General features: G+C 38.6%; 1 protein-coding gene across 1 annotated transcript in view; it reads left to right on the forward strand.

Annotated features, from left to right (window-relative positions):
- TOGARAM1 (TOG array regulator of axonemal microtubules 1) overlaps positions 1 to 15,415 on the forward strand; it is a 124,228-nt gene that overhangs the window by 28,391 nt on the left and 80,422 nt on the right. The window contains exon 2 of the mRNA XM_037834917.1: positions 7,465 to 7,618. Within this exon, the coding sequence (XP_037690845.1) occupies positions 7,465 to 7,618 (154 nt within the window). The remainder of the gene's footprint in view (positions 1 to 7,464; positions 7,619 to 15,415) is intronic.

Genomic DNA, 15,415 nt, shown 5'->3' on the forward strand with positions numbered 1-15,415 from the left:
GTATTTTTAATCTCTTCTGTTGTACCTTTCATTTCCATAATTCCTGTTATGCTTCTTTTCATACTTTCTTCTTTATGCCTACATGGTGTCTTCTTAATATCCTTTATCTCTTTATCCATACTTGCCTTCATCTCCTTGACTTGATTTAGGAGATTTATTTGAACATCTTGATTAGTTGTTCTAAACTCCTTGTCTCCTCTGAAGTTTTAATTTGTTCCTTTGTCTGGGCCATATCTTTCTTATTATGGCTTGTAATTTTTTACTGATGTCTAGGCATCTCATTATCTTGATGAGTTTACTCTGAAGGTCAGTTTCTCCCTCTTGCCTAGGGTTTTATTGTTGATTGACTTTGTGTTCAGGCTTTTCTTTGACACTTGTTTCAATTTATTCTAGATCTTTAGAATTGCCTTTGTGTTTAACTGATCACATTTTTTCTGCTTTTCTTTACCTGATTCTTGCCCTGGGTATGTGGTACAATTTTCATGATTTAACTATTTGTGCAATTATTTCATGCCCAGGAGAGAGTTTCCTTTCCTCTTTTCCTTCTCCAGAAATCTTTGTCTGTTCTGTTTGCTTTTACTTTTCCTCTATGTTTTTTTACTCTCCTTTCATTGCCTCTAGCTGCTTTTGCCTGGAGGGGATTCTGGGAGGAAGGTTGCCCGAGAGAGGACTTTCCCATGTCAGCATTTGCCATCTAAAACGGTGCCAGGCACCCACGAAGGGGGTGCATTTATTTCCAAAGAGCCCTGGGGAGGTGGTCAGGAAAGATGCCTAAAACCCTTTTTGATGTTTCCTTGAAGCTGTGCTTTCCTAGCCTGCTCCACTGATGGTGCTCTTCACCAAACCTTTCCCTGAAGCCCTCAGGGGTCCCAGTGTTTTTGAGCTTCCAGTGCCTTCACCCCTCTTGGAGGCAGGGTTGAAACAGTGTTCATGGTGGTGCCTGTCGAGGGAAGACTAAAACCACAGCTCAAAACTGGGAGCCAGTGATACAAAGCTGTGATCAGTACTTGACTGTTTCCCCCCACCCCCATTTCATCCTTTGGGAAGGGATTTCCACATCTCTGTCCATCCACAGCAGCCACCCATAAATCGAACCATAGGTGACGAGCCTCAAGAGCGAGAATTGGGTGCTGGCAGTCGCTGCTAAGCACTTTACTCACAGTTCTTTACCACAGTGCCTCAGCCTTTTGGTCCCACTCTTCACTGGATGCTGTACAATGCTCCCCTGGCCTCCAGAGCCCCAGAACAGTTGTTTCAGACCATTTCTGCCTGCCCAGTAGCTGTTTTTGGAGGAATGAATACTGCATTTCCCCTCTCTGCCATCTTCTCCCACGCTTCCCCAAATTGTTTTCTTAATGGAGGCTGTCTGCTAATAGACTGAATCAAAGAAAAAACAGCATTGCTAAGAAAGAAGAGAGAGAAAAAATATTGCACACTAGGCAGAGTAAGTCTTGTTTACATGTTTTATGGGTAAACTTGTTAGTTGACAGCTACAAAGAGTTCTGTGTGGGTATTCTGCCCTTCTGCAGGCAGTCTAAGGGTATCAAAGAAAATTCTTATAGCTACATAGCATATGTTATACAGTCTGCCAATCTCCTTTTATCAGCACTGTAACTTAAGCCAGGTCTGCACTATTTGCCTTATTGGAATTTCTTCCTTATCAATATAAAAAAAATTGGAAGGAACACAAATGTTCCGTAATAGGAGAGTGGTGCTGCTAGTCAGTGGCATATTATACAGCCATTAAAAATAGTTTACTATCTTAGTTCCAACAATTCCATTTCTAGGATTTTTGTTCTATAGAAATACTCATATAATTTACCTGCAGTGTTCATTGCAAGATTGCAATAGTGAAAAGTTCCAACAAACAAAATGTTTATCCATAGGGAACTATGAGCCCAATCATAATGTGGAATACTGGGCAGCCATTAAAACTAATAATAAAGGAGGTATGTATGTTTTAACATGGTAAATGGCCACAGTATGCTGAGTATTTACTTTGTGCCAAGCAGAATACTGTATAATCCATTTTTGCTTTTTAAAAATAGCTTTTTTTTTTTGAACTAAATTCAGTTATAGGAACAGTTGCAAAAACCAATACTAACCCCATACACAGAAGTCCATCATGCCCTGACCCCCCTCCCCCGATAGCTCAATCCACCAACTTTACCATGCTGTCACATCGCTATTTCTTTCCTTCCTTCCCTATCTGTCATCCATCATCTATTGCTCTGTCTTCTGAACATACGAGAGCTAGCTGCACACATCCTTGAACATACACTATAATTCACATATACACTTCCCGTGAACAAGAACATTCTTTTATGCAATCCCATTAAGTGCAGCTAAGAAGTTCAAGAAATTCAACAATGATACAAAGCTTACATTCTGTATTTCCTTTTCCTTATGTCTCAACTGTGTCCCTTTGAGCCACCTGTCCTCCATCCTCCAATCCCATCCAAGTTCATCCTTGGCATTCAATTGTCATCTATTTAGACTGTCTTTTTTTTTTTTTTTCAGTTGTGGAAAATTTAGATTTATAGCCTAAATCTTCCCATTCCACCCCCTCCCTAGCCTTCCATTAGTGGGATTAATCACATTTAGAATGCTGTAATGCTATCACCTTTCCACCATCCATTACTAGAAATTTCCCTTCACCTCAAACAGCAACCCTACACTCATTTCTTAACTCCCCCTTGCCCCTTCCCCCATTTCTCTTAACCCATACTCTGCTTTTCATCTCCGTGGTTATATTCTCTGATAATTTCTTTGTGTTTACTGTGGGGCTTAAAATTAACCTCTTAAATCCATAACAATCTTGTTTTTCTTTGATACCACCTTCACTTCAATAAGACACATAAACTATGTTCCTATACTCCTCCATTCCTCCACCTTTATATAGTTGTCTAAAATTACATATTTTACATTGAGTTCAAAACCACTGATTTGTCATTAGAGTTTGTGTATTTTCTATCATGTAGGAAGTAAATAGTGGAGTTACAGTTCAGAAATTATTGACTTCTATTTGTATTCCATTGTGGTTGAAGAATGTGTTTTGAGTATATTCAATTTTTTTTTTTTTTTTATTTCTTGAGGCTTGTTTTATGTCCCAGCTTATGCTCCCTTCTGGAGAAAGATCCGTGATCACTAAAGAAAAATGAGTGTCCTGGTGATTTGGGATGTAAGGTTCTATATATGTCTGTTAAAATTCTCTATATCTCTTTCTCCTTTCTTTGTTTCTCTGCTGGTAGTGCTCTCTTTAGTATCTGAAATGGGGCAGGTCTTTTATTAGCAAAATCTCTCAGCATTTGTTTGTGAAAAATTTAAGCTCTCCCTCAAATTTGAAGGAGAGTTTTGCTGGATAAAGTATTCTTGGTTGGAAATTTTTCTCTCTCAGAATTTTAAATATGTCATGCCACTGCCTTCTCACCTCCATGGGAGACGCTGAGTAGTCACAACTTAGTCTTATGTTGTTTCCTTTGTATGTGGTGAATTGCTTTTCTCTTGCTGCTTTCAGAACTTGCTCCTTCTTTTCAGTATTTGACAGTCTGATCAGAATATGTCTTGGAGTGGGTTTATTTGGATTTCTTTTATTTGGAGTTCGCTGGGCATTTATGGTGTGTGTATTTATATTGTGTAGAAGGTTTAGGACGTTTTCCCCAACAATTTCTTTGAATACTCTTTCTAGACCTTTGCCCTTCTCTTCCCCTCCTGGGACACCAATGAGTGTTAAGTTTGTACGTTTTTTTTTATCTATCGTATCCCTGAGATCCATTTCGATTTTTTTGATTTTTTTCTCCATTCTTTCTTTTGTTCTTTCATTTTCTGTTCTGTGGACTTCTAGGACATTGAGACGTTGTTCAGCTTCCTCTAGTCTTGTATTGTGAATATCCAGAGTCTTTTTAATTTGGCCAACAGTTTCTTTTATTTCCATAAGATCTTCTATTTTTTTATTTACTCTTGCAATGTCTTCTTTATGCTCTTCTAGGGTCTTCTTTATGTCGTTTATATCCTGGGCCATGGTCTTCTTGATGTCTTTTAACTCCTTTGCCATGTTCTCGTTCCTCAATTGTAGTTCTTTAATTAATTTTGCCAGGTACTGTGTCTCTTCAGATATCTTGATTTGTGTGTTTGGAGTTGGATTCTCCATATCGTCTGGTTTTATCATATGCATTAAGATTTTCTGTTGTTTTTGACCTCTTGGCATTTGCTTTGCTTGATAGGGTTCTTTCAAGTTGTAAAAAAAAAAAAAAAAAAAAAAAATACCAATCTAATTTTTCAGAAACACTGTTTGGTGGCGTACACTTTCTCTAACTAACCAGCAGATGGCGTCTGTGAGTCACCTATACCCCTCAAGTCAATTCTCCACCTTGTCCCTGCAGTGTGTGGGGAAATGATTCTTGTGGGGTTCCGTTGGAGATCTCAGTTTGGGTGTGTTGCTGGAGCCATCCACCCCAAATGTGGGGCATGTGTACAGATGGCCAGGAAGGAAGGACAGTTTTAATATTCAAATCCCCTGGGTTCCCGGAGATTCAAGGCCGCCACAAGAGTCTAAGCCTTCATTTCATTTCAGCCCCAGACCCTCTCTCTTGCTGTCCCACAAACCACCGGACTTGGCATAGTGTCTCTGGGTTCTCTGATCGGGTCCCCCCGCCCAGCCGCGATCCTCCAGGGCCTCTGCCGAGGGAATGCCGTGCTAGATCACCAGTGCGCACCGTCCCTCAAGGGAAGCTGTGGGCTACAGAGCCGTGGACGGGCGCTTTCAGCCTGATGCAAAGATGGCCGAATGGGGCATCTCCACCCCCCTCCTCCTCACACAGTTCCTCCTTCCCAGCTCTGGGACAACTGGCAAGCTCTGGACTGTGGGCACAGCCCTGGGCAGGACTTTATCCAGCCCTCCAGGGAGCCAGCTGCTAGCTGCGGGGTTTCTTTCTGGTTCCGGCTCTCCCCTCCGTTTCCCCAGCCCCGAGGGTATTTGCAGCAGGTTGTCTTCCAGGCCAGACACCGAGAGGCCGGCCCAGCCCCCTCTTGCTGTGTTTTACTGCGTGGTTCCCACTATCGCAACTGCAGCTGTTCCTGGGTTTTTCCCTTTTTTTTTTTTTTTCAAAGAGCCCGTCGGTCTCCAAACACCAAACCCTGGCTTCCCCAGACCACTGCACGGCTGCGGGTCTTCCAGCCAGCTTACTCACTCATTTCAGAATGCAGACTCCCGGTTTCACCAAGTATACGGCCCCTCTGGAACCAGGAGACCTCGTCCAGCTGGCGCATCTCTGTAACCGGTATTCTGGATCACCCTCTGGCTCCCATCCAGTGTTTTTCACAGAGGTGTTCCTTCGCCCTGTCTCACCTAGCCGCCATCTTAGTTTCTCCAAAAATAGCTTTTGAAATGCATTTATATGTAGAAAAAGACCTGTGAACAGGGTTTAACAATCGGATTGTGCTGGCTCTGGTGCCAAAGGGCAATTTGACTTTGTATTTTATTTACTTTTATATTGTTTGCACATTTTATATTAAGAAGTTACTACTTCTGTAATTAAAGTTTATAGCCCTTATAAAGGGTTTTAACAACATGGGAAGTACTTTTATTATATGTTAACTGCAAAAAACAGGATATAAAGCCTGTTTTATATAGTATTACAACTATATTTTCTTAAAGTGTGCACAAAAATGATTCAATAGAAATATAGAAACATGTTTATAGATGGTGACTTTGGCTTATGGGAATAAAATTTTTAATGACCACAATTAAGGGGTGAGATTGGAGTCCAGGTGGTAGAACTAGAAAAAACTGGTAGAAAGTAAGGGTCCAAAAATTGGAGGTCAAGGTAAAGGTTTAGTGCAAGTTTAGTAAAGGCATATATGTAGGTGGTTTCTGAGAGAGTTAGCTATTAAAATGTCTCTTCCTGATAAGTTGCTACTAACTCTACCAAAATAGAATTAAAACTATTTTTGTAGTATTTTCACAACCTCTCCCAAAAGCTAAAATAAGATACATTAGGTCAAAGGATTGAAAGAACAAATTTTTATTCTCTTTTCTGAAAAAATATACAAAGGATTGAATGCAATGGTAAAGAGACAATAAACAGCAAGAATAAAATATTAGGTAAGCTTATATATATAAATTTCAAACCATTATTAAGAAGTGTGAATAATGGCCTTTTATAATACTTACCTTTACCATGACTTTAAGGAATACTTTATAATAGATATTCTCCTTCTTAATGAGCCTTACTTGTAGACTTCTAAGAGAATTGGATTAAATTAGTCTTAACTATAAGTCAGAGACTACCAATGTAGTAGGCCGAGTCCTCGTTAGGGCTTGCCCTTTTGAAGCCTGTTACTGCAAAAGTAGAGGCTAAGCCTACTTAATAATTGTGCCTAAGTGTCACTCCCAGAGAATCTCTTTCATTGCTCAGATGTGACCTCTCTTTCCAAGCCAACTTGGCAGATGGACTCACTGCCCTCCCTACCCTACATGGGACATAACTCCAAGGGTTGTAAGTCTCCCTGGTAGCATGGGACCTGACTCCCAGGGATGATTATAGAGCTGGCATCATGGGATTGAGAAAGCCTTCTTAACCAAAATGGGGAACAGAAATGAAACAAAGTAAAGTTTCAGTAGCTGAGAGACTTCAAATAGAGTAGAGAGGTCATTCTGGAGGCTATTCTTACGCATTATATAAATATCCTTTTTTAGTTTTTAGTGATCCAGAACAATTGAGGTTACCATTGGTGAAGAATTCTGAACACTTGAATCATTCCCTCATTTAGTTCTTTAACTATGATTAAGGGGGTCTTATTCTATCCTGGCACTTTCCTGCTTTTAAGAATTAAATGAGGTATGCAAGAAAGGACTTAGAAACCATAAAGTACTAGATATATATTAAAGTATTATGTACTTGGTTTTTACTAAGAGACCCATCTTAAAAAACCTCCTAACCTCCTAAGGGAGGTACGACATAGGTTACCACAGTGCATTTACATTTGGGCTACAGATTATGAATAATAAATTTTGCCTCAATAAGAATGTGAGATGCTTGCCTGTTCATTTACCCTGAGTCAACATTCCTGTCTATTGCTCAAAGAAAGAAGGTGTAGTATGAGTGGTTATACTGCTGAATCAGTCATGTTCTATTCCCCTCTCAAGTTGTTATTTTTCCCTTTTTTTATCATTTGTATTTTTTCCTTTTTAGCTGCCAGATATATGCTGCAGGAAGTTAAGATACAGAAAAGGGTTGGGATGAAGTTAGTAGGAAAGAGGAAAAAAATTTGCATTTCTATCATGGAATGAAAATTACTATTATTGTATCATATGATGTGTGGATGTTTATTTGCTTTATAGTCTATTTTGTAAATTTATTTTCTTTTTTTCTGAATTGCATGATTGTGTCTAAGTTATTTTGTTATGTTTATTACAAAGTATGCTTAACATAAATTTGCTAATCTATTATTCTGTTCTTATAGTTCTCAGCATATGATTTCATCCCTTCTCCAAAATTAAAGCCCACTCAAGGAATCCCAGTCAGTGATGACTTATGTTTTAGCAGAAAAAGAGTGTCAAGAAATTTATTTCAGAATAGTCGGGATTTTAATCCAGATTCTCTTCCTCTGTGTGCTGGTAAGTAACAGTTGCAGGTAGTGAACAAGTTGAAGTAAGTTAAGGACTTCTCAACTTCTAAATTCATTCAAGGGCTCATGGAATTTATAATCTAGTAGGCAAATGAGATTCAATAAACATTTATTGAAAATTTGATAAAGATGGACACTTTGACATAATTGTCTCATAAGACATTCACTGAAACCCTTTATGTAGCAATGTAAGGTAATACCCATTTAATCAACAACATATTTATTTGAGGATCTCTTATGTGTCAGGTACTTTTCTAAGTACTAGGGATAGAGCAGTCAACAAACAAGGGAAAACTTCCTGCCTAATAGATTTTGCATTCTTTTTGGAGTGCTAGATGTATTAAGTTACATAAGTGATAAATGCTATAGGGAACTTCTGGTTTCTGGCCCAACATGTAAAGAGTCTGGAAATAGGCACTCCTGGCCTCACAACAAGAAAAAAGTGGAAAAACTGAAAACAACTCTTTTCTTAGGTCCATCAGACAATTGAGGTCACAGGACAAACCACTGCTCCAAAAACAGGAGAGAGGCAGATAAAAAGAGCCACAGCTTACTGGAAACAGAAACCACCACCAGCACGAATACTTAAAGGGTAATTGACTAATTACTAGACACTGACTGAGGGCTGCCTTGAGAAATAAAATATCCATTGAGGCCAGGCTTACAGGTTGAGTTTTACCTTCAGGAACCTGAGCAGGTTCCATCTGTCAACACTGGAGAAAAACCCTCTGGTGCATCTGACAGGGGGAGAGGAAAACTAACCATTCTGAAATACACCCAGAGCTCTCTGTTCTTCTTAACAGGGCCTGTCTTCAAGGGAAACTGTTTTACCAGATCCTAACAAACTTGGATCTTAATAGAGCCTAACCCACTTGCGTAAGTGGGTTACCCAACTTCAGCCTGTCTAGCCTTCCTGACTCACCTCAGGGGTTAAAAAAAAAAAAAAGCAAAAACAAAACACACACACACACACAAAACCTGGAAGCACTTGTGGAGTTCATAGCCTAGGGACACGGTCTCAGTAAAAGACAGACCTAGTCATAGGATTACAGAACACTTTGCTTATTGGACTTCTGTATAATAACAAGAAAAGAACTGCAAAGCTCAGAACCTATTTAAAAAGAAATTTCTAAACCAGTCAAAAAACAACAGGGGAGACAAAAACAAAGACAACTGATGAAATTTTAGCCTCTGATACCTAGAGTTACAGCAAACAGTAAACACAGCCTAACACACAGCCAGATAAACATGCAACCTCACAGTAAAGGACTGTTTACCTCTGTTCCTTTACCCAATACTTTATGTCTAGCCTGCCAAAAAAAAAAAAAAAAAAAAAACAGGACATGTTAAAAGGCAAAAAACATAGTCTGAAGAGACAGGGCAAAAGCTTCAGAACCAGACTCAAATATGGCAGGGATTTTGAAATGATCAGACTGGGAATTTAAAATAACTGATTAATTATTCTAAGAGCTCTAATGGAAAAAGTGAAAAACAATCAAGAACAGATGGGTAGTGTAAGAAGAGATAAAAATTCTGAAAAGAATCAGAAGGAAATGCTATAAATAAATACTGTAGCAATCAGAAATGAAAGAGGAACCATCACTACTGATCCCATGGACAGTAAAAGGATAATAAAGGATATTATGAATAATTTTATGCTCACAAATTTGGTAAGTTAAATGAAATAGACAAATTCCTTGTAAGCCACAATCTACCAAAGCTTAAATAAGGAGAAACAAGTAATCAGAATAGGCCTATATGTATTAAAGAAATTGAATCAACAATTAATAACCTTCCAAAACAGAAAGTACCAGGCCCAGCTGATTTCACTGGTGTATCCTACCAAACATTTAAAGAAATGATACCAATTCTCTACAACCCCTTCCAGAAAATAGAACCAGAACACTTCCTGACTCATTTTGAGGCCAACATTATCCTAACAACAAAACTAAGCAAAGACATTACAAGAAAGGAAAATTATAGACCACTATCTCATGAACATAGATGCAGAAATCCTCAACAAAATATTAACAAATTGAATCCAAAAATGTATAAAAAGAATTAGACAATAAAGTGGGATTTATTCCAAGTATACAAGGCTGGTTGAGCATTCAAAAATCAATTAATGTAATCATCACGTCAGCATCCTAAAGACGAAAAATCATATGATCATATCAATAGATGCAGAAAAAGCATTTGACAAAACCCAACACCCATTCATGATAAAAACTCAGCAAACTTGGGATAGAAGGGAACTTCTTCAACTTGGTAAAGAATATCTATAAAAATTGTCAGCCATTATACTTAATGGTGACCGACAGGATGCTTTCCTCCATAGAGGAGGAACAAGACAAGGATTCCCCCAGTCACTGCTCCTATTTAGCATAATACTAGAAATCCTAGTTAGAACTGTAAGACAAGAAAAGGAAATAGAGCATACAAATATGGAAGGAGGTAAGAAAAAGGTCTTTGTTCACAGATGTCTGTGTAGAAAATCCCAAATTCTCAACAACAACAACAAAAAAAGTAGATCTAATTAGTGATTATAACAAGATTGCAGGATACAAGGTTAATATACAAAAGTCAATTGCTTTGCTATATAACAGCAATGAATAGTTGAAATTTTAAATTTAAAAGCTCAACACCATTTAAAATTAGCACTAAAAAAGAGAAAGAAATACTTAAGTATAAATCCAACAAAATATATGCAAGATGTATATGAAGAAAATTATAAAACTCTGCTGTAAGTTATCAAAGAAGATCTGAATAAATGAGAAATAGTCTGTGTTCATGGATAAGAACACTCACTATCATTAAGATATCAACTCTTCTGTTCTGGTTTGCTAAAGCTGCCATTATGCAAAATACCAGAAATGGATTGACTTTTATAAAGGGAATTTATTAGGTTACAGATCTACAGTTCTAAGCCCATAAAGGTGTTCAAACTAAGGTATCAACAAGAAGATACTTTCACTGAGAAAAGCCAGTGGTATCTGGAACACCTCTCATCTGAGAAGGCACGTGGCTGGCGTTGGCTGGTCCTTCGCTCCCAGGTTCTGGTTTCAAAACAGCTTTATCCAAAATGTCTCTGGGCTTCTGTCTCTCTAGGCTTTTCTCTCTAAGCATCTGGCGCTCTTCTCTTAGCTTCTGCGGGGCAAATGCTGGGCTTCATCTCTTAGCTTAACATCTCCAGACATCTTTCTTTCTGCATCTCCAAGTGCCTGGGTCTTTGTGGGCTCTCAGCCCTCTTAAGGACTACAGTGCTCTAATTAAGACCCACCTTGAATGGGTGGAGTCACACCTCCTTGGAAATAATCTAATCAAAAGGTCTCACGCCACAGGTGGGTGGGTCACATCTTCATGGAAACAACCTAATTAAAAGGTCCCACCTACAGCAAGTCCGCATCCATAAGACTGGATTAAAAGAACATGACCTTTCCTGGGATACATAAGTTTCAAACTGGCACATCTTCCCAAAATAATATACATATTTGATGCAGTCTCATGCAAAATTCCAGCAAGTTATTGTGTGGATAGGCAAATTGATTCTAAAGTTTGTATGGAAAGGCAAAGGACCCACAATAGCCAACACAATACCGAAGAAGAACAAAGTTGCTGGACTGACACGAGCCAACTTTAAGCTTAATTACCCTTACTATTAAAACTACAGTGATCAAGACTGTGTGGTTTTACTGAAAGAACAGACAAATAGATCAATGGAACAGGATAGAGAACCCGGAAATAGATCCACATGAATATAGTCAACTGATATTTGACAAAGGATCAAAGGGATCAAAGGCATTTCAATAGAGAAAGGATAGTCTCTTCAACAAAGAGGATCCTGGAACAACTGGACGTCCACATGCAAAAAAATGAATTTAGACACAGATCCCACACCTTTCACAAAAATCACCTCAAAATGGATCATGGACCTAGATGTAAAATGTAAAACTAAAAGATAACAGGAATTCAAGGTGACCTAGGGTTTGGTGATGACTTCTGAGGTACAACTCCAAGAGTACAAACCATGAAATAAAAAAAAATGTTGGACATATTCAATATTAAAAATTTCACCTCTGCAGAAGACACTTAAGATAATGAAAAGACAAGCTACAGACTGGGAGAAAATATTTGCAAAACATATCTAGCAAAGAACTTGTATCTAAAATATACAAAGAACCTAAAATTCAATAATAAGAAAACAGACAACTCAGATAATACTGGGACAAAAGGCTGAACTGACACCTCACCGAAGATATACAGATATACAGATGCCAAATAAACATATAGAAAGATGCTCAACATCATATATCATTAAGGAATTGCAAGTTAAAACAGCAATGAAATACTACTACATACCTGTTGAATGGCTAAAATCCAAAACACTTGACAGCAACAAATGCTGGTGAGAATGTGGAGCAAGACAAACTCTGATTCATTGCTGGTGGGAATGCACAATGATATAGCCACTTTGGAAGACAGTTGAGCAGTTTCTTAAAAAAATAAACATAGGTTTACCTTATGATCCAGCAATTACACAACTTGTGTTTACTCAAAGGAGTTGAAAACCTATATCCACACGAAAACCTGCACATGAATGATTATAGCAGCTCTATTCATAATTGTCAAAATTTGGAAGCAACCTAGATGCCCTTCCACAGGCAAATGGATAAACAAACAATGGTACATTAATACAAAGGAATATTATTCGGTGATAAAAAGAAGTGTCCTATCTGTTAGAAATTTCAGCATGCAGTCATAGAGGGCACAGAGACTAATCGACTTCAGGCAGGAAAGTTTTATTTAAATAGCAGCATGGTGGGGGTTGGAAAGAAAAGCACCATCAGCATGGTGGGGGTCTGAAATAAAGCTTCAGCCCATTTGAGACAAAGGGAGAGCTGTATTTATGTTTTGTCTTCAGGGGTAGTCAGTTGGTCAAGATGGACAGGGGTTTAGATGATGGTTTAAGTGATGATTGGACCAGGGGGTCTTTTGGGGTGGGAATTGAGAAGGAATGGTGTTGAGCCAAGGGAGAGGTTTTAGTGTTGTCTTAAGGATTGGAATCTATATAGATGAGGAAGGGGGGTTTTGGGGCAGGATGCAGTGGCTGATTACCAGGAAGATTTGCACAGAAGGCTTGTCTGTTGTGCCATTTGTGAAAGCCTGCATTTGGAGTGGAATTTCCTAACACCATCAAGTCACAATAAAACATGGAGGAGCCTTAAATGCATATTGCTAAGTGAAAGAAGCCAGTCTGAAAAAGTACATACTCCATGATTCCAACTATACAACATTGTGGAAAAGGCAAAACTATAGAGACAGTAAAAAGACCAGTGGTTGCCTCGGGTGTGGGTTGAGGTAGGGAGAAGGGATGAATATGTAAAGTACAGGGTATTTTTAGTGCAGTGAAACTATTCTGTATGATGCTGTAGTGTGGATACATGGCATTATGCATTTGTCAGAATCCATAGAACTGTATATAGAGTGAATCCTAATGTAAGTGATGGACTTTAATTACTAATAATATATCAATATTGATTTATCAGTTCTAACAAAGGTACCACACTGTGCTGGTTTGGAGCTGTTATGTACCCCAGAAAAGCCATCTTCTTTTAACCCATTCTTGGGGGGAGCGGGGTAGACCTATTGTGGGTGGGACCTTTTGATTAGGTTGTTTCCATGGAGGTGTGACCCAGCCCATTCAAGATGGGTCTTAGTCCCCTTGTCTAGAGTCCTTTATGAGAGAATAAAAAACAGATGAAACTCAGGTAGCACAGAGAAGCGTTTTGGAGACAGCCATTGAAACCAGAACCAGGAGAGAAGCCAAGAGATGAAATTCAGAGTTTGCCCTGGAGAAACTAAGAAGGACCGAGAGAAGCTAAGAAAGAAAACACTCTGGGAGAATTAAGAAGGACCCACAGAAACTGAGAGAGCCATTTTGAAACCAGGACCCAGGAGAGAAGGACCAGCAGATGTCACTGTTTGCCTTCCCCTGTGACAGAGGAACCCCAGATGCCAACAGCCTTTCCTCAGAGAAGGTATCTTCCTCTTGATGCCCTAATTTGGACATTTTCAAGGCCTTAGAACTATTAAATTTGTAACGTAATATATCCCCATTGTTAAAAACCAGTCCATCTCTGGTGTATTGCATTCCCGACAGTTTTAGCAAACTGAAACACATGCTAATGCAATATGTTGATAATAGGGAAAACTGTGGTGGTGGTGGGGTAGTACATGGGAATTCTCTGTACTTTCTGTGCGATTTTTCTGTAAACCTAAAACTGCTCTAAAAATAAAGTTTGTTGTAAAAAAAATAACAAACTAAGAATGCCTTCAGTGGGCTCATCAGTAGAGTGGACATGGCAAACAAAAAATCAGTTAGCTTGAAGATATGCCATTAGGAATTTCCCAAACTGAAAAATCAAAGAGAAAAAATACTGAAAAAAAAATGGAACAGAATACTCAAGTACTATGGAACAGTTACAAAAAGTATAACATTAAGTGTACTGGGAGTACCAAAAGGGGAAGAGAGAAAGAAAGGAACAGAAGATATATTTGAAATTATAATGGCTGAGAGTTTTCCAAAATTACTGATAGATGCCAGACTACACGTTCTGGAAGCACGGAGAACACCAATCAGGATAAATACTGGAAATTCTATACCTAGGCATATCATATTCAAACTGCAGAAAATCAAAGACAAATGAAAATCTCAAAATAAGCCAGAAGAAAACAGCACCTTACCTATAGAGAAATACAGATAAGAATTATATGGTATATGTCTGCAGACACCATGAAGCAAGAAGAGAGTGGAGTGAAATACTTCAAGTGTTGAAAGAAGAAAAAACCACCAATCTAGTTTTTTGTATACAATGAAATTATCCTTCAAAAATGAAGGTGAAATAAATGCTATGGGGAAAAATAAACCAGAGAAGAGGAATATGGAAGGGGGACTATTTTAAATAAAGTGGTAAGAGAAGGCCATATTCAGAAGGGAATGTTTGAAAAAATACGAGAGGAAATCATACAGATACTAGGAGACAAGGACAGATAATTCCAGGAAGTGGTAACAGTCAGTGCAGAGTAACTGAGATGGAAGTGTGTTAGACATGTTTAAGAAAAATCAGAGTCTAATATGCCTGGAATGGAATGAATAAGGGAATGTTTGGTAGAAATCAATAAGGTAATTTGGGTCCTTATTTATAAAGCCTAGTGGGCTATTGAATGAACTTAGCTTTTACTCTGAGTGTGGAATATCTTGAGGAAAGAAGTGGTGTTCTGTTTAGAATAGACTAAAAGAGGGCAAAATGGGGATACTCGTTAGGAGTCTTTGGTAGTAATTCTGGCTGCAGTTGATGGAGTCTTTAACCAGGGTAGCAGTGAGTATAGTGAGAAGTGATTGTATTCTGGTTGTCAAAGATAGAATTGATAGGATTTGCTGATGGATTGAGAATGTAGTATACAAAAGAGAAGTCAAGAATGGCTCTAACGATTTTTAGCTGGAGCAAGTGAAAAAGATGCCTAATTGCCTAAGTAAGTGTTACAGACAGCAAGTATTTTGGTAATTCAGAGGATGTGGTCATTGTCATGGGCGTAAGGAGGAGGTAGTGCTGAAACTACATCTCTTTTGCAGTTTGGTTGCATATGATGCAAGTCGTTAGAGAGAATGTATGGGGAGAATGGAGGCTTACATTGAGAATGGGCTTGAGATATTCTGGAAACTATGCCAAGGCAAGATTCATCTTGGGTGGTAAAAGATCAGTTGAGATATAGAGAATCTGTGTGC

The sequence above is a fragment of the Choloepus didactylus genome, chromosome 4, assembly GCF_015220235.1.
Source record: "Choloepus didactylus isolate mChoDid1 chromosome 4, mChoDid1.pri, whole genome shotgun sequence".
NCBI classification, from domain to species: domain Eukaryota; kingdom Metazoa; phylum Chordata; class Mammalia; order Pilosa; family Megalonychidae; genus Choloepus; species Choloepus didactylus.